Source organism: Pelophylax lessonae (genome assembly GCF_965119305.1).
Source record: "Pelophylax lessonae genome assembly, chromosome: 1".
NCBI classification, from domain to species: domain Eukaryota; kingdom Metazoa; phylum Chordata; class Amphibia; order Anura; family Ranidae; genus Pelophylax; species Pelophylax lessonae.
The window spans coordinates 785,447,710-785,474,845 of NC_138768.1; the positions used below are offsets into that span (position 1 = coordinate 785,447,710).

At 44.5% G+C, this 27,136-nt stretch overlaps 2 protein-coding genes across 2 annotated transcripts in view; one reads left to right on the forward strand and one right to left on the reverse strand.

The window, feature by feature from the left end:
* The window catches only part of LOC309561418 (ADP-ribosyl cyclase/cyclic ADP-ribose hydrolase 2-like), a 61,896-nt gene extending 46,576 nt beyond the window's left edge, over positions 1-15,320 (reverse strand). Inside the window, exons 1-3 of the mRNA XM_082265315.1 lie at positions 15,265-15,320; positions 877-1,084; positions 462-591 (exon numbers count right to left, since the gene is read on the reverse strand). Coding sequence (XP_082121441.1) covers positions 462-591; positions 877-1,049 — 303 coding nt within the window. The 5' untranslated portion in view covers positions 1,050-1,084; positions 15,265-15,320. The remainder of the gene's footprint in view (positions 1-461; positions 592-876; positions 1,085-15,264) is intronic.
* Positions 15,321-25,577: 10,257 nt separating this feature from the next.
* FBXL5 (F-box and leucine rich repeat protein 5) overlaps positions 25,578-27,136 on the forward strand; it is a 79,759-nt gene continuing 78,200 nt past the window's right edge. Inside the window, exon 1 of the mRNA XM_082265288.1 lies at positions 25,578-25,810. Within this exon, the coding sequence (XP_082121414.1) occupies positions 25,727-25,810 (84 nt within the window). The 5' untranslated portion in view covers positions 25,578-25,726. The remainder of the gene's footprint in view (positions 25,811-27,136) is intronic.

A 27,136-nucleotide genomic window follows, 5' to 3' on the forward strand; every position in this document is an offset into this window, starting at 1 on the left:
CCTGGTCTAACTCATGCAGGGGCATGTGACTTGATCCGCTTCCATCTACATTACAGTGCTAGTGCTTGACATTTGGCCTCTCAACCACCCAACCCTTTTACTTGGGAATGGGGGGGGGAGAAACCTCAGCCCTGTCACTAACCTGGCACATAAATCAGGAAATATTAGTTTTCATCACAAAAAAAAAACAACATAAAAGAATCAATTTTGTTTGCCCATACATATGGAAATGAGTCTTGGAAGGATAGGGATCTACATGCTCTTGATCCAAATCATTGAAACCATTTCCCCAAATGTACAGTATGTATGAAGTATCGCTCTCTGTTCTCCAGTCAGCGATCGATTCCACTGATTTTCTAGAATGCTGAAAACTTGCAACCAGCTCAAATGTTGTATTATGTACTTGGTAATTTCCATATTGCTATCACAATTACCAATATATAAACCATAATGATTTGTACCTTATTTGCTGGGATGTCATGGTGTGCCATGTTGATAAAGAGCTGATAATCAGATGGAAAGACAGAACATGGATCCTTGTTGGCAAAGGCACTCTTAAAAGCGTCCCATACAGCAGAGCAGTTTTTATCACTGTAACAACGAGAACGTTTCATTATTTGTGGTCTAAATAAAAACTTTGCAAATTGGGTGCTTCTCTTTATTATCAATGTAAAGGATGAGGAAAATCAAACTAAACCTAGGGCTCTTCTCTGCCTGTCCATGGATACTGCATGCTGTACTCTGTGTTCTTCTGTCTGCAGTTTTTCTAAATAGGTGCTCTATTAAAATTTGAACACACACACACACACTTTCAACTTAGATCTCTGTATTTTATGTGCTTGCGTTCACTCACAACAGTTAGATGACAGTGCTTACCCCACAGAAGGATTCACTGTTGCAATGTAATCAGAACACCGGCCAATAATAATATCTTCTAGGTTGGAGGTGGTACCTCGCCCTTTCCATTTTTTCTCTGCAGCTCCATTAAGCTGAATCAGATGAAATATATTCAACAGAAAACTTCCCAGGATACACTGAGAAATCTGCATTCTGGATCTTTGGTGACACAGAAATATAGGACAATCTGAAGAACACAAAATGCTTCAATGTACTATTACAGGATATTGCATGCATCATTACCAATGAAAAGAACATTTACGTATTCTAAATAATGTATACAGTTTATTATTTAGAAATTTCTAATCAGAATGTCTATGCATAGACTGCATGTGGCACCATAAGCACTCTATATGTGGGATGAGCAGGTGTGCTATTTCTAAAGATTAGGGCACAGTAAGTGCAACGATTTGCATTACACTTATCCAACAAGTCCAACGAGTGACTAAGCCATAACAATTTCTTTCCCTGCACTTTGTTCTGTAACCGTTCTGAATTAGTTATTGGGCCCAAACAAGGAAGACTTGTCTGAGAACCTTGGAGCTGCAATGCAGACTATCAGGATGATTTGCACTAGTTAGGCAACATAAAGATGATACAGGAGCATGGAGGCAAGTGAAACACAGATCATTAAACTTACTGTGTCCTGCCATCCTAGTTTCTTTCAGTTTTTTTTTAAATATTGGGGTGTACACCATCCAAAACCGAGCTTATAATTTTTCCTCCACCACGTGCCCCTTCCCCTCCCCTGATTTCTCCGTCAATATTGATGGCATTACTATCAGCCCATCCCCGCATGCCAAGGTCTTAGGTGTCGTCCTGGACTCTGAACTCTCCTTCAAACCCCACATCCAATCACTGTCCAAATCTTGCCGCCTCAGCCTCCGCAACATCTCCAAAATACGCCCCTTTCTAACCAAAGACACAACAAAGCTCCTAGTTCACTCCCTGGTCATCTCGCGCCTCGACTACTGCAATTCCCTTCTCATTGGCTTACCTCTACACAGGCTATCCCCCCTTCAATCCATCATGAATGCTGCCGCCAGGCTCATCCACCTCACCAATCGCTCAGTGTCCGCTGCTCCTCTCTGTCAAGCCCTCCACTGGCTTCCAATCACCCAACGAATTAAATTCAAAATACTTACAACATCTTACAAAGCAACCCACAGCTTAGCCCCTAGCTACATCACCAGCCTCGTCTCAAAATACCAACCTAATCGCTCTCTTTGGTCCTCTTAAAACCTCCTGCTCTCCCCTCATCACCTCCTCCCATGCTCGCCTCCAGGACTTTTCCAGAGCCTCTCCAATCCTATGGAACTCCTTACCCTTATCTGTCCGATTATCTCCTACTCTTTTAGCTTTTAGGCGATCTCTAAAAACCCTCCTTTTCAGAGAAGCCTATCCTACCAACCCCTAACAAATGCACCTCCATTTTCTCCATCAACCCATCCCCCACGGTTATTGCCTTTTGTTCCACTTGACCCTCCCTTCTAGATTGTAAGCTCTAACGAGCAAGGTCCTCTAGTTCCTCCTGTTTTGAAATGTATTGTAACTGTATTGTCTTCCCTCACATTGTAAAGCGCTTCGCAAACTGTTGGCGCTATATAAATCCTGTATAATAATAATAATAATAATAATACACCTAATATTCCCCCAAAAATGTAGTGTGTAAAATTTTTGTGGCATCTAGAGAGAGCAGCTCCCACTCAGTTTGATGTAGCATGCATTATGCATGTCTCCACTTGATATGGTCCTATGAAAAACAATTGGTGTACCAACTGAGAATATACTGTATATATTATATGTGAAACACATTGGCTGTGCGGCGCTGATGGGGTTGCACAGCCGAGTATAAGACTGGGAGGCAGGGAGGTAGGGAGGGCTGGAGGATACAAAATAAGTGTGAATAAAGGACAAAAAAAATTACATAAAGCAAAAATAAGTGTGCATGTCACACTAAATGCAGTCACAAAGTGAAAGAAAACCCAAGAAAAGCGAATTATGAATAATAAGAGGAAAGTATAAATACATATTTGGCAAAAAGTCCAAAAATTAAATCAAAAGTCCACCAGTGACTCAAGGTGCTTTAAAGTAGTTGCAAAGGCAGAAGGTTTTTATCTTAATGCATTCTGTGAGCAGCAGCCCCCCTCAGCTCCCTAATACTTACCAGAGGTTCAGCTAGATCCAGCAATGTTGCACGAGAGACTCGGCTGTCCGGGGACTCACCTCTTCATTGGCTAAGATAGCAGCGCGGCGCCATTGGCTCCCTCTGCTGTCAATCAGTGTCTGAATGGACTCAGGGAGCTGAGGCTTGGTTTGGGTGCCCCCATAGCAAGCTGCTTGTATGGAGGCACTCAACAGGAGGGAGGGGCCAGGAGCAACAAAGAGGGACCTGAGAAGAGGAGGATCTGGGCTGCTCTGTGCAAAACCAACTGAGGAGGTAAGTATAACATGTTTGTTATTTTTAATGAAAAAAAAACAAGACTTTAATATCACTTTAAGTGACATTCAAACGAATATAAGTGCTTCCAGTGTTCAGGTGCAGCTCCCTCGTGCACACCCTCTTACAAGAGAAAAGATCACAGAGTGCTTTGAATAATACTGAGGGTCCCGGGCAATCTGCTCGAGAATGATAACAACAGAGGATATCTGTCCCAATAGCCCATGCTTGAATCCACAGATAATGGACAAATGAAATAAAAGAGACGTCTCATAGTGCAATTTAGCTTAAAATGTGAATTTATTTAAAAATTATTGCACTTACATGGCCAGTAAGAACAATCAAACAGTAAAATGTATACATAGTGCCGCCGCAGGACTGGCCAACGTGCGAGTTGATGTCACAGAGTAGCTCCACACAATGTGTTTCCCCCGAATAGGCGTCCTCAGAAAAGGAGACTCGACTGCATTAAAAGGGGACACATGCACTTATTTTGTTTTATTTCATTTTTCATGACTTGTATTCAGACAATTGTGAGTGCCGCAGTCCCATATACTGGGTGTGAGGTTTTATATTTTCTTTTACTACAAAATAAGTGTAACTGCACCAAATGTACACCTTAGCTGAGTAGACAAGCATTCAATAATCTCTAAACAGCTATATAATGGCACATATATGTATACTGGACAATCCATGCTTACATGTCACAGTGATAAATAGTGTTATAGGTATATATACTTACTCAATTTTAAGATAACAGCATGTTGAAACAGTTCTTATGGACTTTTTGTATTTAAAGTGGTTGTAAATCTCTAAAACAAAAGATGAACAAAGCATATCCATCTATTATATGTGCTCGCCTCAGTCCAAAGCACTCAATGCAATTTCTGCCTGCGCTGTCCTCCCTTTTCTATCTGAGTTACCAGGGAATCCTGGCAGACAGCCCAACCCCACCTCCTCCAGCACACAGGATAAGATTAACAGCCTCAGCTGTACATGTTTCCCTTTGAGATGAAACATGGGGGTGTATCCATTCCCTCCACTCAGGTCGCAGATTACACTTAGCTCCCTGCTCTATGCTGTACAGTTATCTTCAGGATGACTGGGTGGATTATCTTTCTACAGCAGAATTTACCTATAACAATTCTAAACATACAGTAGCTCTACTTCTCAAAGTTTTTTTTACTTAAACACCAGGTATCATCCAGTTTTTATTCCTGTTCTCCCTATCTCAACTCTAGTTCCTTCTTTTACCAGCAGATTACCTACTGTATGTACATCGCAGGAGATTCAGGAGAAATTGATTGAGACTTTGAGGGAGGCTGAGGAGTGGTACAAGAAGGCTGCTGATAGACATCACAGATCACTTCCTACCTTTCATGTGGGTGATAAAGTTTGGTTATCAACCAAAAATTTGAAGGTCAATGTTCCATCTGCAAAGTTGGGCAAAAAGTTTGTGGGACCTCAAAATCAAGCAGGTTACTTTTCGCTTAAACCTTCCCGACAGAATGAAGATTCACCCTATTTTCCACGTATCACTGCTTATTATTTCAAGAAATACCTAGAAGAATTCTTCCACCTCCACCACCTTCTGCTGAACCGAGAGATTCAAACCATACATGGCCGACCTTACTCACAGCATCATCCATGGCAGGGCATGTTTAGGTAAAACATGTTAATAAATGGGCCCAACTGGTTTCATTGTTAAAGACACAGAGGCTAAAGCCGGCCAAACATGGATCGAAATACGTGCGGTTCAGCAGGGAATTCCAATCCATTTATAGGCAGGCTGATTGTACCCAAGTTGATCCATTTATCAACATGGGTACAACTAGCCTATCTGATTTTTCTACATGTGATTACTGCCACCACCAACATTGGAAGGAAAGAAAATTGAGTAATCTATGGTCTGTCTTAGAGATAAACAAGCATTTTTTTGTGGCTCCTGCATGGAATTTATGCCGAAACTGCATTAATGTTAGTAGAACTAGCATTAATCTGAAAAATGACCTGCACTTGACAGCAGATTATCCCCAACATACACCTGGTAAGGGTTTGGGAGGGTCTTTAACTTGAATGAGTAAGCAAAAGGATAGGTGAACTTTCTCTGGAAGTGCAGTTATCCTTAATCCTCATGCGTGGCTTCTCCCACCATATTCCATTTGCCCTGCCCTTGTCATCTGCTGCGGGGGTCAGTGCAATGTTAATGACACCCACACTGCAGGTTGCAAACGCAGTGCATTTGCCTGCACCGGCCTGCACTGGGTGGCATGGTACAAAAGTACCATGCGATGTGGTTACCATGCTTTCAAAAAGTAGTACATGCACTAGTTTTAGTGCGGTGTGATCTCAGACCACTTAAAATGGAATTGCACTGCACAGAACTGCATGTGAATCGCACAGGAACCGAATAGCGTTCCTAAACAATTCACATGGTTTTCCTAGTGTGAATGGGCCCTTAAAGTGTATCTATTGCCAAAGCATTTTTTTTCTGTTTCAAGTATTTTATTGAATAATGCAAGTGAGTAACAACGTTTGACATACAGAATAATGCAAGGTAATGTATACAAAGCTCGGTAACAGAGCATGACCAATAACTGTAACTACAGCAAATCGTGAGGGTTAGTAGACAAGGGGCGGTAAAATGGGTTGTCACAAGAGAGTAGCGATTGGCATTACCAACCCACCGGCACCCCATATAGGGATCACACTGTGCCTAGGTGGGGAGGCAAAACCAACCAATTGTTAAACTAAAAGGGAACAGTACCCAAGTCTACCGAATCGTGTGGGAAGAGGCAGGGGGATGAGAGGAACCTCACGGGTATCTACCAAACAGGGAAAACATAGGCTACAGTAAGCCAGAATGAGGGAACAAGTCGAACGGATAACCTGTAAACTGTAGTTAAAATGACAAGGTAGAACGAACTCAGACGTTGTAGGAGCTACAACATATGTATGCAGAAGGAAGGAAGCAGGGTGGGGGGGGGGGACAGGGAGAAGGGGGTAACAAGAGGGGACAAGGATAAAAGGGGGAGGGGTAGAAAGAGGGGGAAGAGTAAGGATCGCCGGGGGGGCCAGTACTTAAGGAGTGGGGGTTTTGGGTCCCCAGGTTTGGTTCAGGGCAGCAGTAGGGAGCTATCAAAATTGGGGGGAAGAAAATTGTCAACCCAAGGTTGCCAGATTCTATCATATTTCTCGACTGTATCCGTCAAAACAGCATCGATTTTGGCGTGAATCATAGCGTTGGTGATTCGGTGTTTCACTTCAGTTAACGGCAGGTGTGGGGATTTCCACGCTTTCGCAATGGTTTGTTTAGCCGCTGTTGTGACCTGTAGGAACAGTTTGTGGCGGAATTTGGACACATTATCCGGTTTTACATTCAAGAGAGCCAGTAGAGGGTCAGACGAGATCGGAACGTCCATCAGGGTGGAGAGAATATGGAAGACGGCCTGCCAAAACTTTTGCACCAATGGGCAAGTCCACCAAATGTGCAAGTGTGTGCCTGGCTCCAGGCAACCTCGAAAGCATGTTGCAGAGTAGGAGGGTGAAAATTTTGCAATGCGTGCGGGTACTAAATACCACCACATCAGCACTTTGTAGTTTGTTTCCGAGGCTACTATATTTTGTGAGACCGTCTTCGTTGATTGCCAGATTTTGGACCAATCTTTAACATCTATAGCGGACCCAAGATCCTGTTCCCACTTAGTAGTATACGCAGGAGGAGTACGGTCGGGGGAGTCAGTGAATCTGGTGTATAACGAGGATATGAGGCCCCGGGCATGTGGGTCATGGAGGCAAGTGTGTTCAAAAGAAGTCATGTTGGGTAAGGAAGAGTCAGTGTGGATACATTTGGCCAGGAAGTGCTTAATTTGTAGGTAGCGAAAGATTTCCGAGTTCGGTATATTGTGAGATTCACAAAGCGTTGGAAAAGGCTTAAAGGAGTTGAATGTGATCATGGAATGTGCTCTGAGAAGGCCAGCGGTCACCCAATTACGGAATGCCGATGGGGCTTCCCAGGCTGGGGGGAAGGATGGGTAGCATTTTTTTTTTTTTTTTATTTGTTTATAGTTTTGGATAGAGTACAGAACAGCCAATATCAGCTAGGGTTTCTCAAATGGTTGCTAAGGGTTCCATTACCTGTGGTTGATCGATTTCCCAGGGCCAACTACACTTGTCACAGCCGGAGGCATTACACCAATGATCTTTAGTGATGGCATTCTGGCCACAAGCTGTAGGGCCTTCTTCTAACCAGCAAGGTAAGGGGCATCTTTTCCCACTGACTCCCAAGGAATTGGTTTTAGCAAAAGGATTCCCCGAGACCTAAAAATTGTTTCAAGTGTTCCTTTTGGGTACAAAGGTTGGGAAAGGCCGGTAGAGAACAACCAGAGCCTCTTTTCGGTGCTTACTGATGTCTGGCCCCACTGGGGAGACTCAAGAATTTTACGGTGTCAGTGGAACAAGAGGTAAGGGGAATTCTTCCAATCAAGACATCTATTCCATTGACAACTGTCTAAAATGGGAAATCCCCTTACTTTGTGGAGACTTGCTTTCAGAACAGGAGGTGAAGGAAAATCCCCCCAAAAGAGACAATAAAAGTAACAGGGGTTTTATCCATTCCCTACTCTATCTATGCTATATCTATAAGAGAGATCTATACTTTAAAAATGTTATTCAGATTTCTGGTATAACTTTGTTAATGACCCAAGTACTTTTAGGGATTAAAGTGTGAATACAATAATATGTAATACGTGTCAGATACCATTTAGAAATATGTTCTTTGAGCTGAGAGCTTAGGCCAGGAATTTCCGAACGAGCGTCACCCACATCCTGGCGTGTGTCACGCCCAGCCTCCTACTGCCGCTCTAGTTTGGCATGGCAGCTGAGTTTTAGCATTTGTTTTGCTCCAGAACTCTCTAACAGAACTTCGAGAAAATGATTTTGGCATCTTTGTTCACGCAGTTACAATAGTTATCTGAACACAGTTTGACATGATAAGGGGAAAGTTAAGAACATAATCCCTTGTTATTTGGGCTAGTCAAAATGTTCGCTCTACCATTGGGGAAGGGGTGGGGGAGAAGAGGCGGCAGTTCAAGTGAGGTTAATCTTTAGGAATGCGGTAATCCTATTATTTGTTCTGAAGCTATACTCAGTATTATCCACCTTCACAGGCAAGGCTTCATTTCCTGGATGGGATATATATCTATAAGTGTCACTCATTCATCTAATTCCGAATCTTTGTTCTAATAGAGATTTGTTGCCCCAATGAGACATGATCTCTCTTGTGCTCTTCTTTGTTTCTTATTAATTGTCTAGATGTTCACACTTGGTTTAAAATTAAGAAACTATTCCTGTGGGATTTTTTTGTGTTGTGGTATCCAAAGATAACATGTCAGCTCTTGAACAGTTTATTTGCTACGATGCAGCATATTAATTCATGTTGGATCTTAGGCTGTTTCCTAGAAAAATTAACCATTTTTTTTTTACTAACCAGACTGTTTTGTAAGACTGATGCCAAGATGCTTCGCAAAAATAAAGCTGTGGAATGTGCACTGACAATGCACAACATGATATGTATAATTTACAAGATGAATGTCAGTACGCACTGATAAACAGCAACAGGTTACAATTAAAGCGAAATTAAACCCAAAAACAAACATTTATTATATTGCAACTTACCAATTCTTAGATGTGCAAATAAAGTGCATATCACCTCAACAGTTGTCAAGAACCATATACACAAGCACTGCTTAAACACATGATATATTCCTTATCAAGGCATGCAAGTCCAGATAAAGTACATAGGGAAAGTGGTAGATCAGTCTCTATGGAATCCACAAGGGGATCAGTCACCAGTGCTGGAGCCGGAAAAGAATGCTCAATTCCTTCACCTCACCGTGTGCATCACTCCCTAAGGAAACACACTTACCAGATACTGGCAAGACTATAGCCCAAAATCCACTGAGGTATCAAGACCGGAATCTCTCAAGGATCCACTTGTAGAAAGATATACCACTGATCCCCTGGATCTGCAGCGCTCCAGCATAGTGCATAGGAGAAAATACAAGGGGCACATAGAGCAGTATAGCCAGTAAAGGTTTATTAATGCCCAAACAACCCCCCTCCACAAATGCACTTACAAACACATTAGGTAAAAACAGCATAAAAAGTCATAAAAGCAGGGCAGCATAGGATACCATTGGGAGCCTACCGAGCTTCCGTGTTGCTCGTCAGTGCTCAGGAAGTCTGCAAGTACTATCGAGTCCACGCCTGGCGTCCTGTTGCTATGGTAACCGCATTCCTCACACCCTGACCGGTTTCGTCATTCCAAGACTTCTGCGGAGGGCCTGCCCTGCTTTTATGACTTTTTATGCTGCCCTGCTTTTATGAGGAGGAGAAGGGGAGGGAGGAGGAGGATCTGACAATCTCTCCTCTGGCGTCCCTGGAGAGGAGGGATCTGTCAGTGGCGGCGGATCGGAGGCTGAGCTGTGTGAGACATACACACACAGCTCAGCCCTGGAAAAATAGGAGACCGGGCACAGCCGCACAGCGGGAGGTAAGCGGCGGCCGTGGCCTGTGTTAACCCTCTCCAGGCCGCGGTCGCGCTTACCTCCCGCTGTGCGGCCTGATCAAGTGCGAGCTGTGATGGCCGCACGATGCCCCTGTTGCCCATGGCGCCCTGCCATCTTGGCCTTTGTTTAATCTTCAACTGCAATGATGCTGCACATGTGATCAGTTATGACTCCAGTCATTGGATGGTTTGATACTTTGGTTAAGAGCACAAGTAAGTATGACAGCTAGTATTTTACAGCATGCCGGGAATGTAACTGTTGAAACTGTTAAATCGATGGGTTTACTTCCGCTTTAAGAAAGCCCAACTATGCCCACCTTTTCTGCCCAACTCCACCATTCATAAAAGTCAAACGACAGTTATATGAATGAAACGGGATCTATGAATGCAATGGGTGGAGCTATCAATTTTCTGCTTGTCCTCCATTCATAGATCCTGAGTCATCCATAGACAGTGGGTAATACATTTGGGGTCTGATTTACTCCACTGTGAAAAGAAACTAATATACACTTGAACTGCAGTCAGAACTGAAGAGGACTCCCAAACATCCAATTAATGTAGTGGAATTTGTTACAAAAATACAAAGAGCTTCCTTAGCACGTAAGTGGATGTCTAAATTTACTTCACTTTACCTCACTTTACATTCTATCCATTCTCAAGGGTGTTATGGATAGAGGAAGGAGGAAGGAGTGGAAGATTTTTACTGAAACAAGAAGAATCAATACAAGGGACACATCATACTAACTGTAAATGAGTCCCTTGTGCTGATGTTTGTTTTTATGTTTAGCTAAACTTACGCTTTAAATTCTGGTTTGTAGTAAACTCTAGTTCCAACTAATGTTGGTTGTCCAGCAAGCTCTGACGCCACCCTCAGTCGCCAAACTGTCGCCCAAATAGACCAAAAATGACATAAATGGAACACCTCTTTCTGTTAAATTTTTGGAGGGTTAAAACCGCAGTCAAGTTTTTTTTTTGTTCTTCTTTTATCATATGTATCTGATTAGGGAAATATATTATTACTTCTGTCCTGTAGACTCAACCATAAGTAATAGGATGTTTTTCCAATGCGAGGGAAATCCACTCTTCAATAATTGCCCCTAGTGGAAGATACCCCCCACCCCCACCCCCCTATTGATGTTCTGGTGGCAGCACACAATTTTGGATTTGCCCTCACTTTCAATCTCAGGGATATTGTTAATCAGGACAATTAGAGTGAGTGAAGTTTCCTACCAGAGACACAGACAGCATTAAAAACATGAACTTTGTTCTAACTCCTAACCGCTCTATCCGAATCCAAAAAAGATTTTGCCTTTAGCTATACTTTAGTTACACGTTAGAGAAATTCCAAAGTCACTACCTACACTTTCATTTTATAACATCAGCATATAAAAGCAATACAAATGATAGTTGCTTTTGACAATCCAATATGATCTCCTTTCTGCCTGTCTGCTGCCCATCCCTTTCCACAACTTCCTGGCTTCCCTGCATGCTTTGCAGCTTCTCCTTTTCTGTTTAATCGCCATTTCTAAGGACTATATTTTCCATGATACCTTGCTGCCTGCAAGCTGATATACAGGTGCATCTCATAAAATTAGAATTTAATCAAATAGTTAATTTATTTCAGTAATTCAATTCAAAAAGTGAAGCTCGTATATTTTATATAGATGCGTTACACACAGAGTGATTTATTTCAAGCATTTCTTTGTTTTCATTTTGATGATTACGGCTTTCAGCTAGTGAAAACCCAAAAATTCAGTATCTCAGAATATCACATAAGACCAATAAAAAAAGGATTTTAATACAGAAATGTTGGCTTACTGAAAACTATGTCCATGTACAGTATAGTATGCACTCAATATTTGGTTGGGGCTCCTTTTGCATAAACTACTGCATCAATATGGCTTGGCATGGAGGGGATCAGCCTGTGGCACTGCTGAGGTGTTATGGAAGCCCAGGTTTATTTGATAGTGGCTTTCAGCTCATCTACATTGTTGGTTCTGGTGTCTCTCATCTTCTTCTTGACAATGCCCCACAGATTCTCTATGGGGTTTAGGTCAGGCAAGTTTACTGGCCAATCAAGCACAGTTATACCATGATCATTAAACCAGGTATTGGTACTTTTGGCAGTGTGGTCAGGTGCCAAGTCCTGCTGGAAAATAAAATCAGCATCTCCATAAAGCTGGTCAGCAGAGGGAAGCATGAAGTGTCCAATAATTTCCTGGTAGAGGGCTGCACTGACTTTTGATCTGATAAAACACAGTGGACCAACACCAGCAGATGACATGGCTCCCCAAATCATTACTGACTGCGGAGACCTCATGCAACTTGGATTTTGTGCCTCTCCACTCTTCCTCCAGACTCTGGGACCTTGATTTTCAAATTAAATGCAACATTTTCCACTGTCTGCGATGATTTGGGAAGCCATGTCATCTGCTGGTGTTGGTCCACTGTGTTTTATCAAGTCCACAGTCAGTGATGACTTGGGGAGCCATGTTATTTGGTGTTGGTCCACTGTATTTTGATCAAATCCACAGTCAGCGCAGCCCTCTACCAGGAAATTCTAGAGCACCTCATGCTTCCCTCTGCTGACCAGCTTTATGGAGATGCTGATTTCATTTTCCAGCAGGACTTGGCACCTGGCCACATTGCCAAAAGTACCAATGTCTGGTTTAATGATCATGGTATAACTGTACTTGATTGGACAGCAAACTTTCCTGATCTAAACCCCATAGAGAATCTGTGGGGTATTGTCAAGGGAATATGAGAGACACCACACCCAACAATGCAAATGAGCTGAAGGCCACTATCAAAGAAACCTGGGCTTCCATAGAAATGCTTGAAATATATCCCTCTGTGTGTAACACATCTATATAAAATATATGAGTTTCACTTTTTGAATTGAAGTACTGAAATTAACTATCTTTTTGATGATATTCTAATTTTATGAGATGCACCTGCAATGTGGTGTGATTCTTGTACTGACTGTGCAGGCTCTGTGAAAAGTGTGGCACAGCAGCGCCTACTCACATAGTGAATACTTGTCACAGATTTCAAGGAAGTAAATATGTGGGAATTCTTCAAAAAAGTAAGTATACAAACTTCATGATTGTTAAGATAATTAGGAGCAGACTAGAAAATTTTAAATGAAAATATGATTTTAAGTTTTGACCGTAAATACACGGTTAGGTAATTCACCTTTTTCAGAAGCATGACTCAAATATCTATTCTTACAGTGAGCCCAGGTAACATGATAATGAAATTAGGTTGCCTTAAATTACATCATTATGTATGAACTCTGTGAACCTACATGTCCGTACGCAGAAAAATTCCCAGTATCATGTTGACATTATCTTGTCTAATTTTATATTAAAGCCCATCTGTGGGCAAAAAAAAAAGGCTTGCCATGCAATGGGGCTGTGCCCGCACTGCACAGGTTAACTGCTCATTTTGTCCAGGGCAGAGAACAGCAGAAATATACTTACCTAATTCTCCCAGCACAAGCCTGGTCCGGCACCCCCACGCGCCACCGATCTTGAGTTGTAGACTGTTCATGACATCATCAAGCCCAGTGCAGGCTTCATAGACCAGGAAAAGTCCACTGCTGGACCTGGGGGGAAAAATATTTTCCAGTGGAATAAAGGATCGGGTGAGTATCAGTATCACATACCTGGTGATGACTGGAATGTCGTGGAGACCTCTCTTGCACCTCCTGCCCAACACTCCTGAAGGTGGAGACAGAGAGTATGAGAGGCACGGGTAGCTGGCTTAGGTGGATGAAGCTGGGGGTTGCAGTCCTAGTAACAGGATAATGAAGCAGCTTGGCACCAGTACAGGGGATGGTAGCAGAGTCGATATGCAGGCAGCGACCAGCAACAGCCGGGTAACAGGGGACCAAGTCAGCAGACAAAGAAAAGTCCAGGAAGCAGGCCAAGGTTGGTAACAGCTGGGTAGCGCAGTACAGAATCAGCAGGCAAAGACAAGTCTAGCAAAACAGGCCGAGGTCAAAGAGATAAGGTGAACAAAGTTAATGCAGCAGCAAAGGCAGAGTCCAGGAGGAGGCCTGGGTCATACACAGATAAGCAGGTTCAGTTGATCAGGTCACAGGAATACAGGTACACGCTGAAGACCATTCAGCAACTACTTTTGGTGACAGGCCAGTCTAAATAGGCAGCTGGGTGCCAAGTATGCATGCTAATTAGTATGTGCACATGCGTATGTACGAGTGTGCGCACGAATGCGAGCACGTTAAATAGGAATAGTACACCTTTGCCTAGAAGTATTGGCACGTGAACAATGCACGTGCGCACTAATATTAGCATAAGCTTGCATTGGTTTTCTGGCACTGAGAATCTGGTTCATCTTACAATCAGCTTTCTCCTCACCCCTAGACAAAACGAGCAGTTGACCCGTGCAGTGCACAGTGCCTGACTGCATGGGAAAATTATTATTTTTTGCCCAGGGTTTGGCTTTAAAGTGGTTGTTAAGCATTAGTAGAATCCCCTCTATTATAACCTGTTCTATTGCTCAGTGCCTTTGTTTTATAAAAATGATGTGGCGCAATACCTTATTTTGAAGCACCGCTGTGCAGTCAGCTGATGTCCCGGCGTGCTCCTGCCACACTCCGAGGACTGCATTAGGAGGGTCTGAGGTTCTCTCTGATGTCAGCTGGGAGAGAGGTGGAGAGCCTCGGGCGGTCACGTGACTGCTCAGCGGCGGTCTTCAATAAGGTAATGCGCTGCATCATTTTTATAAAACAAGGGCACTGAGCAATATAACAGGTTATAATAGAGAGGATTCTACAAAGGACAGATCATTTTTTACATTGTATAGCAGCAGCGGAGGGGAGGACACAGCTCACACACAGGAGCTGGCGGGCAGGGAGGGGAGGGGGGAGGAGGACATAGGAGATCAGACACTAGAGCTGCGGGTGACGGAGACACGTACACTGACCACGGTTTTAAGGCTCAGCAGCCATGATACACCGTGGTCAGTATACAGAGGGGAGGGTAGAAACTGGCAGGATCAGCCAGGTTTGTAGGTGATAGAGAGGACCAAATGACACAGCACAAGCACTGCTTTATAGGAACAGAATTATATATTTTTATTTTTTTAGGGTTACAAACACTTTAACTCTCGTTTAGAACATCCTATTTCTGTTAATCAGGACATGGAAAGTGTAAGCTATGCTTTTGCCTAGGATGAAACATAGCACCGAGCATCCAAACTTCTGACTTTATGTGATTAGACCCATCTGCACTCCACACTGAGTTTCTATAAATTAATAATGTGAAAACAATACATTACGACAGATCTAAAAGGAGAGCACAACAGAATGTCTTGCTAGAAAAGTGACACTCACCACTGGGATTCTTGAGAAACTTCCATTCAGCTCTTCGTAGTTAATAATGACTTTACTGACAAGCATTTTGTTGACTATCATTGTACTTTGATACTTTGGTCTGGTAAGCTGGCTGTATCTTTAGAGGTTGTCTTTAAATTCACATTTATAAGGAATTGACTTTTGCTTATCAGCTTTATTGCTTTTTTTTTTTTTAAGTTTCCTAACAGGAATGACAGACATGAAATAAATCTATTTTCATCTAGGTATGAAAAAGCTTTACCACACCTATAGTGGCTTTCCCTGCAGGCATAACCCCACACACTTTTCTACAGCCTCTAGTTTGTTTCTGCCTAGTTTAGAAATAGGACCTAGTTCGCTGCTGGGACTTCTGTCTTAGCTATTAATAGGGAAATTTGCTATTTTGTGATTTTTTTATTTTCACTAGCTAGAGTTCCTGGAGAACTAAAAGCAACAGCTGGATGTGGTTTCGACTGGATATTCTAGATCCTTAAGGTCTCCCAGCCTGGCCAGCGAGCGTGAGCAGGATAAAGTCCAGAACTAGGCCTCGCCACAACAGAGCCCTGATGAATGGGGACGAGCCTGCGAGTGGACAAGTCTCGCTGGGACGCGATCTACCTGGAACGCCCTGAGTCGCAGCGTACCCCCTGGCTGGCAGCAACCCCACCCCGGGTGGGAGATGGACTGTTCGGAGTGGCGCCCTCCTGGTACCGCGGTATGGTGAGTAATACTGTCCCCCCAATCCTCTGGCGGTCTCGGGGTGGACGTGGGCCCTCTTCCTGGAATAGTCAGACCCTCGGGGCTCTCTCGGTTCTTCTGGCTTCTGGGATATTGGGTCTATCCCCTCCAAGTCTTTTGTCCTACCTCAGGAGGGCGGAAATATTGCGGCCGCAGCGGCGGTTTTCTGTGGGGGTGGCTTTGTCCTGATGGGGTCCCTTCCTAGGGACCATCTGATGCCTCTTGTCTGGGACCACCTCTGGGGGTCCGGGAGACCGCATGGCGCACCGTGGAGGCCGCCATTTTGCTGTAGATTCATGCTTCTATTCTCTCATTAAAATGCATGGGCAATTTTTTGTTAGTTCCCTATAGGAATGCATGAGGCGGCCATTTTCTTGCAGTCCATGATCGCTGGACATGCAAACGGCATGACACACAAGATCTAGCAATGATCCAGGCTGTGCTTTCTATTTCCTGTATCAGAACATTTTACTTTCTGTTTCACAGAACGTGCTGGCAATCTCCTGAGCGGTTTGGTAACGTTTTTCTGGGGTCCCATGTAGGTTTCCTCATCCACTCTGCTATCAGATTTTGTATTAGATTGGGACTAGGTATACCACTCAATTAGCAGTTGGATCGCTATTTAGCGACTTTTTAAAGTGACACTGCATTTTTTTATATCAGTGTAAAATAAAGTCCCAGGATACTATTTCTCCTACAGACCCCCTGGGTGCGGCTGCGAACCCTTCTGGGTCACAGCCCCTGTCTGCGCTTACAGCAGTCTTAGAAAGCTTGGTATCAAACATAGATTTTTTGTGTAAAAGTGTTGCTGCCTTCACCTCTATCGGTAGTTTCCTCAGGGAGGCAGATATGGCCATCGCAGACTCACCCCACCCTGAGGGGTCGGTGTCTTCGTATTCTGATGGTGGACCTGTCCTCCTCAGCCCCCGCACGGGAAAACGCATCAGTTAAAACACTTATAGTTTCAGTGTGGGAAACTTTAAAATTGGCAGATAAATTTACAGCATCAGGTTCGCAGGTGTCTTTTTGCTCCCAAAAATCGGGTGTCCTTACCCGGAGCTTTTGACAATATTGTCAATGAACAATGCTTGTGGTGCCTAAGCACTTTAAACTCCATTATCCTTTTGCAGATGCAGTTTTCATTAGGTGGACCATGCCACCAAAGGTGGATCACCGGGTTTCCAGGCTCAATAAGTCTACTGTGGTTCCGGTGGAAGAATCTCCAGCCTTTACGGACCCTATGAATAGCCGAGTGGAGTCTCTGTCCCGCCATCTACACGTGTTGGCGGGTTCCATATTGAAACCAATATTTGTGAATGTCATGGTGTCACAGAGGGTTTTTGAATGAGTTAACTTATTAAAAGGTAACTTGGAAGCGGAACAGCTCCCCCCAGCTGTGCTGGAACTAATGGACCAGATGGCTTAAGCCCTGGTGTTCATGTGTGATCTGTCTCTGGATGTGGCCAGAGTGTCGGCAGTGGGGATTGCGATTAGACGCATAGTGTGGTTAAAATCTTCCCTTTATGGGGGAGAGGTTGTTTGGATCCTCAGTAGATGTTGATCAAAGGCCTTACGGGTGGGAAGAGTACACTTCTTCCTCTATTCTCAAAGGGCAAGGCCTTCCTTCACTGCTCATAAGTGGCTTTTTTGAACCTCTGGGTCGCAAGAAAAAGGAAAGCCATTCAGGTCTTCTGGGAGTTCCAAGAAGTCATGGTCAGGTAAAACAAAGACCGGCCAGTTTGGATCTGCAGACAAATCCTCATCTGCATGAAGGGGCGCCCTCACCCACTTCTGGGGTGGGGAGACATCTTTGCTTCTTTCCGGAACCTTGGACTTCCTTGAATCAGGACAAATGGGTTCACAAACTGATCCAATCAGGATACAAGATCGAATTTCGGTCTCATCCGTCGGACAGATTTTTCCCGTCCAATCTGCGCCTATCTCCAGACAGGTTAAGGAATCTACGTGAGGTGATCTGATGTCACAAGGGGTGATTGTGCCAGTTTCTTCTCAGGAATGCTTTCAAGGCTTTTATTCAAACCTGTTTACTGTGCCCAGAAAAGAAGGCAAAGTGCATCCAATTCTGGACCTCAAGGCTCTGAATTGCTTAGTGCGGGTACAGAGGTTTCGCATGGAATCCATTTGAATGGTAGTGGCGTCACTACACCAGGGAGACTTTTTGGCCTCCATAGATATCAAGGACGCATATCTACTCATCCCTAGCTATGCTGGCCAAAAGTGGTTTCTTCGCTTTGCTGTAACAGAAGAACATTAATTTGTAGCATTACCCTTTGGTCTCGCCTTGGCCCACAGGGTGTTTACCAAAGTACTGGCTCCAGTGTTGGCATTGCTGTGCCAATGGGGGATTGCGGTACTGTGGTATCTGGATGATCTCCTATTGAGAGCAGACTCTCATTTAGCCCTGATGAGCGACCTGACGATCACTGTCAGCTCCCTGCAGGAGTTCGGGTGGAACATCAATTTCAAGAAATCAACCCTGATACCTTCCTTGAGACTGGATTATCTGGGCCTGACTCTGGATTCAGCTTTGGCGAGAGTCTATATTCCCTTGGACAAGCTGCAGAAGCTGCAGGGGGCGATCTGGTTGTTGTTGGCAAACAATTTTTCCTCTCTGCGGACTGCATGCGGGCCTTGGGTCTGATGGTGTCAACCTTTGAGGTGGTTCCGTTTGCTAAGTTCCATACAAGACCTTTACAAAAAGAGATTCTTGTCAAATGGAACAAGGGTCCAAAGTCCTTGGACACTTTGATTCGGGTGAGCCACAATACAAGATCTGCTCTGTTATGGTGACTTCATTCACCAGAACTATGCCAGGGCAAGTTCTTCCTCCTGTTGTTTTGGACGGTGGTCGGGCTGGGGCAGGGTGCTGGGGAAGCTTTGTGCCCAGGGAACCTGAACAGTAGAAGAGTCCAAACTGCCAATAATTATTTTGGTGCTCAGAGAAATAAAGCTTTGTCTGAGTCACTGGACAACTCATCTGCAAGATTGTTCCAATTCAATCGGACAATGCCACGGCTGTGGAAGACATCAATCACCAGGGGGGCACCAAGAGTGTCTTGGTGGCCAGGGGGCTGGACAAGATTCTGGCCTGGGTGGAACAGTTTGTTCCAGCTCTCTCTGCTGTGCACATCCCAGGTGTGGAAAACTGTCAGGCGGATTACCTGAGTCGTCAGGTGTTGGATCAAGGAGAGTGGTCCCTACACCCGGAGGTGTTCTGCCTCCTGTGTGTCCGGTGGGGTACACCCGAGGTCAATCTGTTTGCTTCTCGTCTCAAAAAGAAGGTGCAGAGGTTCGTGGCCAGGTCTCAAGATCCTCTGGCTGACGCCACAGACGCACTGGTGGCTCCTTGGGGTCGGTATCGGCTGATTTATGCCTTTCCTCCACTGAAACTCCTGCCAAGGCTTCTACGTAGGATAGAGGTGGAAGGGATTCTGGTCATTCTGGTGGCTCCAGACTGGCCTCGCTGGTCTTGGTACGCAGACCTAGTAAGGTTGGTCGCCGATGCTCCTTGGAGACTTCGTCTCAGGGAAGATCTGTTGTCTCAAGGTCCAATCTTCCATCTGTTTTTTTTACAGTCGCTGGACGGCATAGCTGTTGAAAGCCAGGTGTTGAGGGATAAAGGAATTTCTGACTCTGTGACTCTGTGATTCCTACGCTATTGAAGGCTAGGAAGTCGACTTCCAGGAAGATATATAATCATACGTGGAAATCGTACATTTCATGGTGTAAATCGCTGAAGGTGCACCCTCACTTATTTTCAGTTGCTAGGGTTTTGGCTTTTCTGCAGAAAGGGGTTGAACAGCGGTTGGCTTTGGCACTATTAAATGCCAAGCATCGGCTTTGGATATATATTTCCAACACCTGTTAGCTATGCATTCCTTGATTCGCACTTTCATTCAGGGAGTGAGCCATATGGCTCCCCCAAGACGACCCCCGCTACCTCCGTGAGATCTGAATTTGGTATTATCTGTACTTCAAAAGCCTCCTTTTGAGAACATTAGGGAGATTTCTCTGCTTTCATTGTCTCAGAAGGTTGCCTTTTTGGTGGCTATCACTTCTGCCCGCAGGGTGTCTGAATTGGCGGCATTGTCCTGCCACTCACCTTATTTGGGGATTAACAAAGATAAGGTGGCACTCCGACCTAATCAGTCTTTTCTCACTAAGGTGGTTTCTGATTTTCATTTGAATGAAGACATTGTGCTGCCTTCACTTTGTCCCAAGCCCAAGCGCCCCAAGGAAATTGCCTTACATTCTTTGGATGTAGTGCAAGCGATCAGGGTTTACCTGTCGGCCACTGAGTCTTTCAGAAAATCAGATGCTCTTTTTGTCCTTACAGAGGGACCTTGTAAAGGATTGGCGGTGTCTGCTGTGACCATTTCCAGTTGGATTAGGCAGACGGTTGTTCAGGCTTAATCACTGGAGGGTCAGGTTCCACCTTTTTCTGTGAAGGCGCATTCTACTAGGGTGCCGAGTGCCTCTTGGGCTTTTCGCCATCAGGCATCAGTGATGCAAGTTTACAAGGCGGCAACTTGGTCGTCTGTTCATACGTTCACAAAATTCTACAAAGTTGATGTGTTTGCATCTTTGGATGCCTCTTTGGCTGCAATGTTTTGCAGGCTGCAGTTTAAAAAAAATCTTTTTTGTTTTCTTTGAGGGTGTATGTTTTTTTCTAGGTGAGCTCCAGTTGTTCCTGGTTGAGCTCCATATTACCTGTTTGGCTACTTTTACGTTCTTCTTGCATTGTCTTCCCACCCCTCATGAAAATACTGTTCTGGGACATCCCAATGGTCTAAACAAGATATGGAGCTGCGTCTGTCGATGAACCACAGAGAAAACTGTATTTTTGTACTTACCGTAAAATCCTTTTCTCTGAAGTTCGACAGATGCAGCACCCGCCCCTCTGCTTCTGAGTAAATGGGTTTTTTTTGTCTTCTAAACACTGCTTGCAACGAAACTAGAGGCTGTAGCAGAGTGTGTGGGGTTATGCCTGCAGGGACAGCCCTCATAGGCGTGGTAAAGCTTTTTCCTGCCTAGTGTCCTATTCCTGATGGGAGGAGCATAACCCAATGGTCTAAAGAAGATATGGAGCTGTGTCCGAAATTCAGAGAAAAGGATTTTACGGTAAGTAAAAAAATCCAATTATTTTTGCCTCTTTCCGTAACTGTTCGTTACAGACATGCAGATCGCATGTCTGTAATGGATATTCATGGACAGATGCAAAAATTACAGATTCAGCCAAAACTTACAAAGCAAGCGCAGAGGCATGTTCCCTTTTGGATAATATAATGCTCCCTGAATTGACTCCAGATCACAGAGACCATTTAGACTCTGATCTCACTCTGAATTAATAGAAGCCCTTGTCTCTTTGTCCTCAAACAAAGCTTGTTGTGCAGATGATCTTCCAACGGAGGTCTATCTCCTAGCCATACTCACCTACTCTCTGCATACACTGCATCCAATCAGCAGCTATATATGAAGCAAATAAAGTGGTAATCTCAAAGCCTGATAAAGTCCTTCTCTAGCTAGACTTCTACCAACCCATTGCACTGCTAACCATATATTAATAAAATATAGCTAAAACCATATATTAATAAAATATAGCTAAAACCATATAACCATATATTCATAAAATATAGCTAAAACTTTAGCTCTTTGTTTATCTAAAGTTATATTTAAATTGGTAGCCTACTTTTAATCAGGATTTATTCCCAACAGGATTGATGGCAGTTAATAATAAAAGGGTATTCATTAACATTCAATATACCCTGCAAAATATGAAGCTGGATACACACTATACAACTTTTGTTGGTAGATTTCCATTAGATTTACCTTCAACTATGTAGTGCAAGGGCCTGCCTGATTGCGTACAAATTGAAAGTGTTTAGATTTGACCTCATATTATATGGTTTTGGTAAGTCTGAAGGAAAAATCTAAAGTAAATTGTATAGTGTGTATGGCCCATAAGATCAGAGTAATCCCACCTTCAACGCTGCCATAAGATTTGTTAGCATCAAATGGGAATATATGTGGGAGGTACTGGAAATTCATTAAATGGGTACAGATTATGTACTTCTACCCATGGCTAGAGTTTTTCCTATTAGTTCTCTCTCACGCCCTATACCAGAGAGGAGAAGAACTAGGCAGGGCTGTCCTCACTTGCCTTATATTTTTGCACTAGTAATCAATCTCTTTTCTTGGCAAAATCCTAAGAAAGTTTTTTTAGATATATTATCCTCATTGACACAAGCCCACTGACACAGGAACCTAAAGTGGAACTATACTATAGCTCGCTTCAAGAGATGTGACGTCTGTGAACTTCCATGCTTGTACCATCATCTTTGCCAGGTCTTCTTCTGGGTTCAGGATCATCTGCCATCTTTATTGGTTATGCTGGGATGGCATAGCGCATATGCAGCTCAGTGTACATTGTAAAGAAAATTGTAAAACAGAAAGGTAAACTAACACCCTACACCCTCCCCACCACCCCCACGCCCCAGTCCCCATTGTACTTACCTCAGTGAGTGACGAGCTGTCAGTGCCAATGCAGCCGTTGTAGTAGCGGGGAGATTTGAAATCCCTGCTCTTTGACCCCCTTCTTTCTGCAGGACTTCTGGGATGGATCAGAGCGATTCTGATTGGTCAGTGCCAAAACAGAAAATCTGATCTGTCCCAGAATTCCTACAGAAAGAAGTGGTAGAAGTGCATGGGTTTCGAATCTTAAGACTGCTACACCGGCTGCGTAGGCATTGACAGCTCATTACCCACGGAGGTAAGTACAGTGGGGACCAACTTGCTCTTTCTAAACCCAAGTGAAGCGCCCGAGTAGGCTACTAGTGTTTAAACTTAGTTTTTGGTCTCCCTGTAGTCAGGCTGTCAGGGAGAACAGCAATTGTTTAAAGAAGAACTCCAGGTTTACATACAATTTACACAATTTGTTTGGGCCAAGTTGGCCCTAATAGACTATCTCCCTCGCTAACCTGTAAGGCCACTGCATGTGCAGGATAAACTGTATGTGGCTGAGGCTACATATAGCATACCGCACTGTGTTCCAGGTGCAAGCTGAGACTTCCTGTCTCATACCTGGAACACAGGATAGTCTACAGCAGCGGTGCTTAGCCATTCAGAGGGAGCGATGTACAGTACAGTATTCTATCAATTAATACAAAGCTTCCTCTGACTGGTTGAGTCAGATAGGCGGGCTGATGATGTCACACCTCTGACTCAGCCAATCAGAGAAAGCTTTATATTCATTGATGAGCTGCTGTAGACTCTCCTGTGTTTCAGGTATGAGGCAGGAAGTCTCTGCTCGCACCCAGAACACAGTGCTGTGTGCTATATGTAGCAGCAGCTACATACATTTTTTACAACACATCCAGCGGCCTCACGGGTTAGTGAAGGACATAGGAACTATGTAAATGGTGTGAAAAACTGGAGCTCTTCTTTAATAGTGCCTGTTCTGAATTCTGCTGGTGCAGGCTCATGTACTTTTCCCTGCATCTCACTGTGTTATGAAATATGGTGGGTGAAAGAAAACAGACCGTGGCCTGCATATTAATGCCTCTTCAGCCAATCCCTGGTCAGTGCAGTGGGTGTCCAGCAGGGGACTGAAAGGGGTATAAATAGGCTGGGGCCCAGAACAGAACTTTCTTGTTTCTGGGGGATAAGACTCAGCCTGAGGGCTGTGGTATCCCTGGGAGTGCGCCTGGAGCTAAAATAATTATTTTCTTCTGCTTTGGCTGGGGGACCTCTGGCCTAGCCTCCTGAAGAGTGCAGATAGCTTTTCTAAGGATCCAGGACGCAGGCAATCCAAGTACAGAACTGACTGATACTGCAGACAGCTAGACAGTATTCAGGAAACAGTGAGTACCACCCTACTGGACCTAGAGACTTTCTTTGGCCATCCAGGACTATACTTCTGCTGAGGATTCCCTGTTTAGTACCTGTGATGGACCCCGCTACTCAAGAGGAGTATGTCCATCGTATAAGCTTCCCTTGCCCGGTAACAGAATGATAAGTAATCCCGCAGCCCACCCAGTGACTAGTCGGAACACAGTGTAGGGGGGTGAAAAAAAATAAAAAACCCTTTATTGAAAACTCACAGAGAATTTATATACCACACAAAATCACATAGAAGCTTGATCACATTATTGCATGCAAAGGAAACTGACTACAGGAATAAAATGACCATAACCAAGGAATGACCAACATATACTTTATACTTAGTGTCTGCAATCCCTCTCTGCCAATCCCTCCACTGGCTTCCAGGTGCCCAATGAATACAATTCAAAATACTAATAACAACATACAAAGTCATTTATAACTCTGTCCCTGACTACATCACCAATCTTGTCTCCAAGTATCACCCAAACTGTCCTCTCCACTCCTCCCAAGACCTCCTGCTCTCTAACTCCCCAGTATCCTCCTCCCATGCTCATCTCCAGGACATCTCCCGAGCCTCTCCTATCCTTTGGAACACCCTACCCCAATCTGTCCAGCTATCTCCTATTCCGTCAACTTTTAGGTGATCCCGAAAAACTCATCTCTTCACGGAGGTCAATCCCCCTTCACCTAATGACTGAACCTCTAATTTTCTCATCAGCTCATCCCACTTTTTGTTCCATCTACCCCTCCTTATTAGATTGCAAGCTCTTATGAGCAGGACCCTCCTAAACCACTTGAATTATATTGTAACCGTACTGTCTACCTTTATATTGTAAAGCATTGTACAAACTGTGGGCACTATATAAATCCTGTGTAATAAAAGAATAGTAATTGTGAGTTTTATTTATTTAAATTTGTTTTTAAATATTTTATTCCATAATAGATTACTTGGTTATGACCACACATATCCAGATCAATCACATATCACTAGATGTGGCCACCTTAGGGCCAGTTCACACCACACGTAGTAAAGTGCGGTTTTTTTTTTCCTGCATCAAAAACGCATAGAAAGTAGGTCATATGGTTTCCAATGGCATAGTTCACACCAGTGCAGTCAGCAGAAAAAAAAAGTAAAACATGCTGCATTTTTCCTGCACTGAACTGTGGTAAAACACATCAAAAACGCTCCGGAAAGCATTAAAAACGCACCAGACCCCAGTACAGTAAAAATATTGAAAAACGAAGAGAAAAGGCATCTGGAAATGCATCAAAAACACACCAGAACATGTCAAAACCGTGCATGCAGAAACGCATCCGGAACGGACCTGGAGTGTGTTTTTCTGGCGTAAACCAACCCTTATAGATGATTGCTCCAATCAGTAGCTCATATCAGAACATTCAGCCATCTAATGCCTATGGATAGGATTAGGCGCTTTTCTTAGCACACTGAGCCCCACACCAGGGATGATGCCACAGCACTGAAACTGCACGCATGCGCACTATGGAGCACAGCCAGTACGTCACGTGGGCGTGGCAGAAGGAGCTGACCAGCACGCGGCCACAGAGAGAGGCGCGCATGCGTGGTGAGGCGATGGAGACGACGCTTTCTCACATCACGCATGCGCTGTGCAATGTGGACGGCCTGGCTGTGAGGTGGGGAGGGAAGGTGCGCGTGCGCAGAGGGTGTTAGGCCGTAGTTGCGCACTTGTAATGAGGAGGAGGGTTGTTGCTGTTTGTGGTGGATTCCTGTGAGCATCGCTGGAGCCTTTAGTGGGCCGCCTGAGGACTCCGGACGCGCAGAGCTCTGTATGGAGAGTGGAGAATGGCTCCTTTCCCGGACGAGGTGGATGTGTTCACCGGGCCGCACTGGAGGATGAAGCAGCTGGTCGGGCGGTACTGTGACAAGGTGAGGGAACGGTGCTATGTACGGGGGAGGTGTGTGTGTGTTATGGTGGGGGAGGGGGTGCAGGCCATAGGTGGCCATACATTGCTCTTATTGTACATACAGAGAGCTCACACACCCCTCAGGTCATCACAGAAATCCTCTGTAAAGGTGTATCTAAGGTGACCATACACTGTACAATCTCCTATATGTCTACTGGCTGTGTCATTTAGTCCTAGGCTCATATTGGGGGGGGCGCAAAAAAGTACCCAACCTTTTCTAAAAACGCTGCCACAAAGAACCCCATTCATTTCTGCGCACCACCAGAATCCATGCTGTGTTTTTGATCTGTTGGGGGTGCCATTAAGAATGAATTGCACCCCCCCCCCCCCGTCTGCAAAGAGCGGTGTGTTTTGCCTGTGGGATGGGAACGTGTATGGATTATGCAAACCTTCCTGACCTGCAAATATGTGAACCCAGCGGTCTGCGGGACCGTATGTACACCAATACGTCTTCCCACAGATACCCGCAGCTAAAAATGTGCCACACCTTTAGCAGACCTGCGGCTGCCCCATTCTACTTTAATGGTAACCCCCCCCCCCCCCCACGCAGCGTGTTTTCAGGTCTGTGAAATCATAGTGGTGCGTTACTGTGCGGCTGTCCCACAGGTGCGTTTTTCGGAAAAGGATTGGGGATGTTTTTTTACCCCCCCCACGTTTCTCGCAGGTACAGCAGCCCATTCACATGAATAAGCAAAACACTGAGATGTGATCCTAACCTAAAGCAGGCCATACAACCACAGGTGGAAGCAAAGAAAATCGCTTGATTTCACCCTTTAAGTCCTGGTTCACACTGCCACGACTTGTCGGGCGACTTGGTCACCTGACAAGACGTGCTCCATCCTGTGCAATGGAACCCATCTAATCTGAGCGACCCAAGTCGCTCCAACTTAGAAAAAGGGTCCTGCACTACTTTGGGGTGACATCGGAGCGGCTTGCAGTCGTGCTGCACGGGGCGGCTCAAATTTGGGGATACTTTGACTCGTCCCAGTGTGAACCGGCTCTAACAGTGTTAGGGCTCTTTCACACGGAGCGGACCGCATTGCGATCCGCTCCGGCACTTTTTTTTTTTTTCACGGAGCGGATGACACTTCTGTCATCCGCTCCGTATGTCTGCACATCATCCCATCCGTTTGCGGATGATATACGGACATAATGTATGTCTATGGGCATTGCAGATGTCAGCGGATGACACTGCTGACATCCGATTTTGCTTCATTTCTGTTTTTTGAACGGAGGAAAAATAGGGTTCTGTTCCGTTCCAAAAAGCGGAACAGAACTGAAAGGAAGA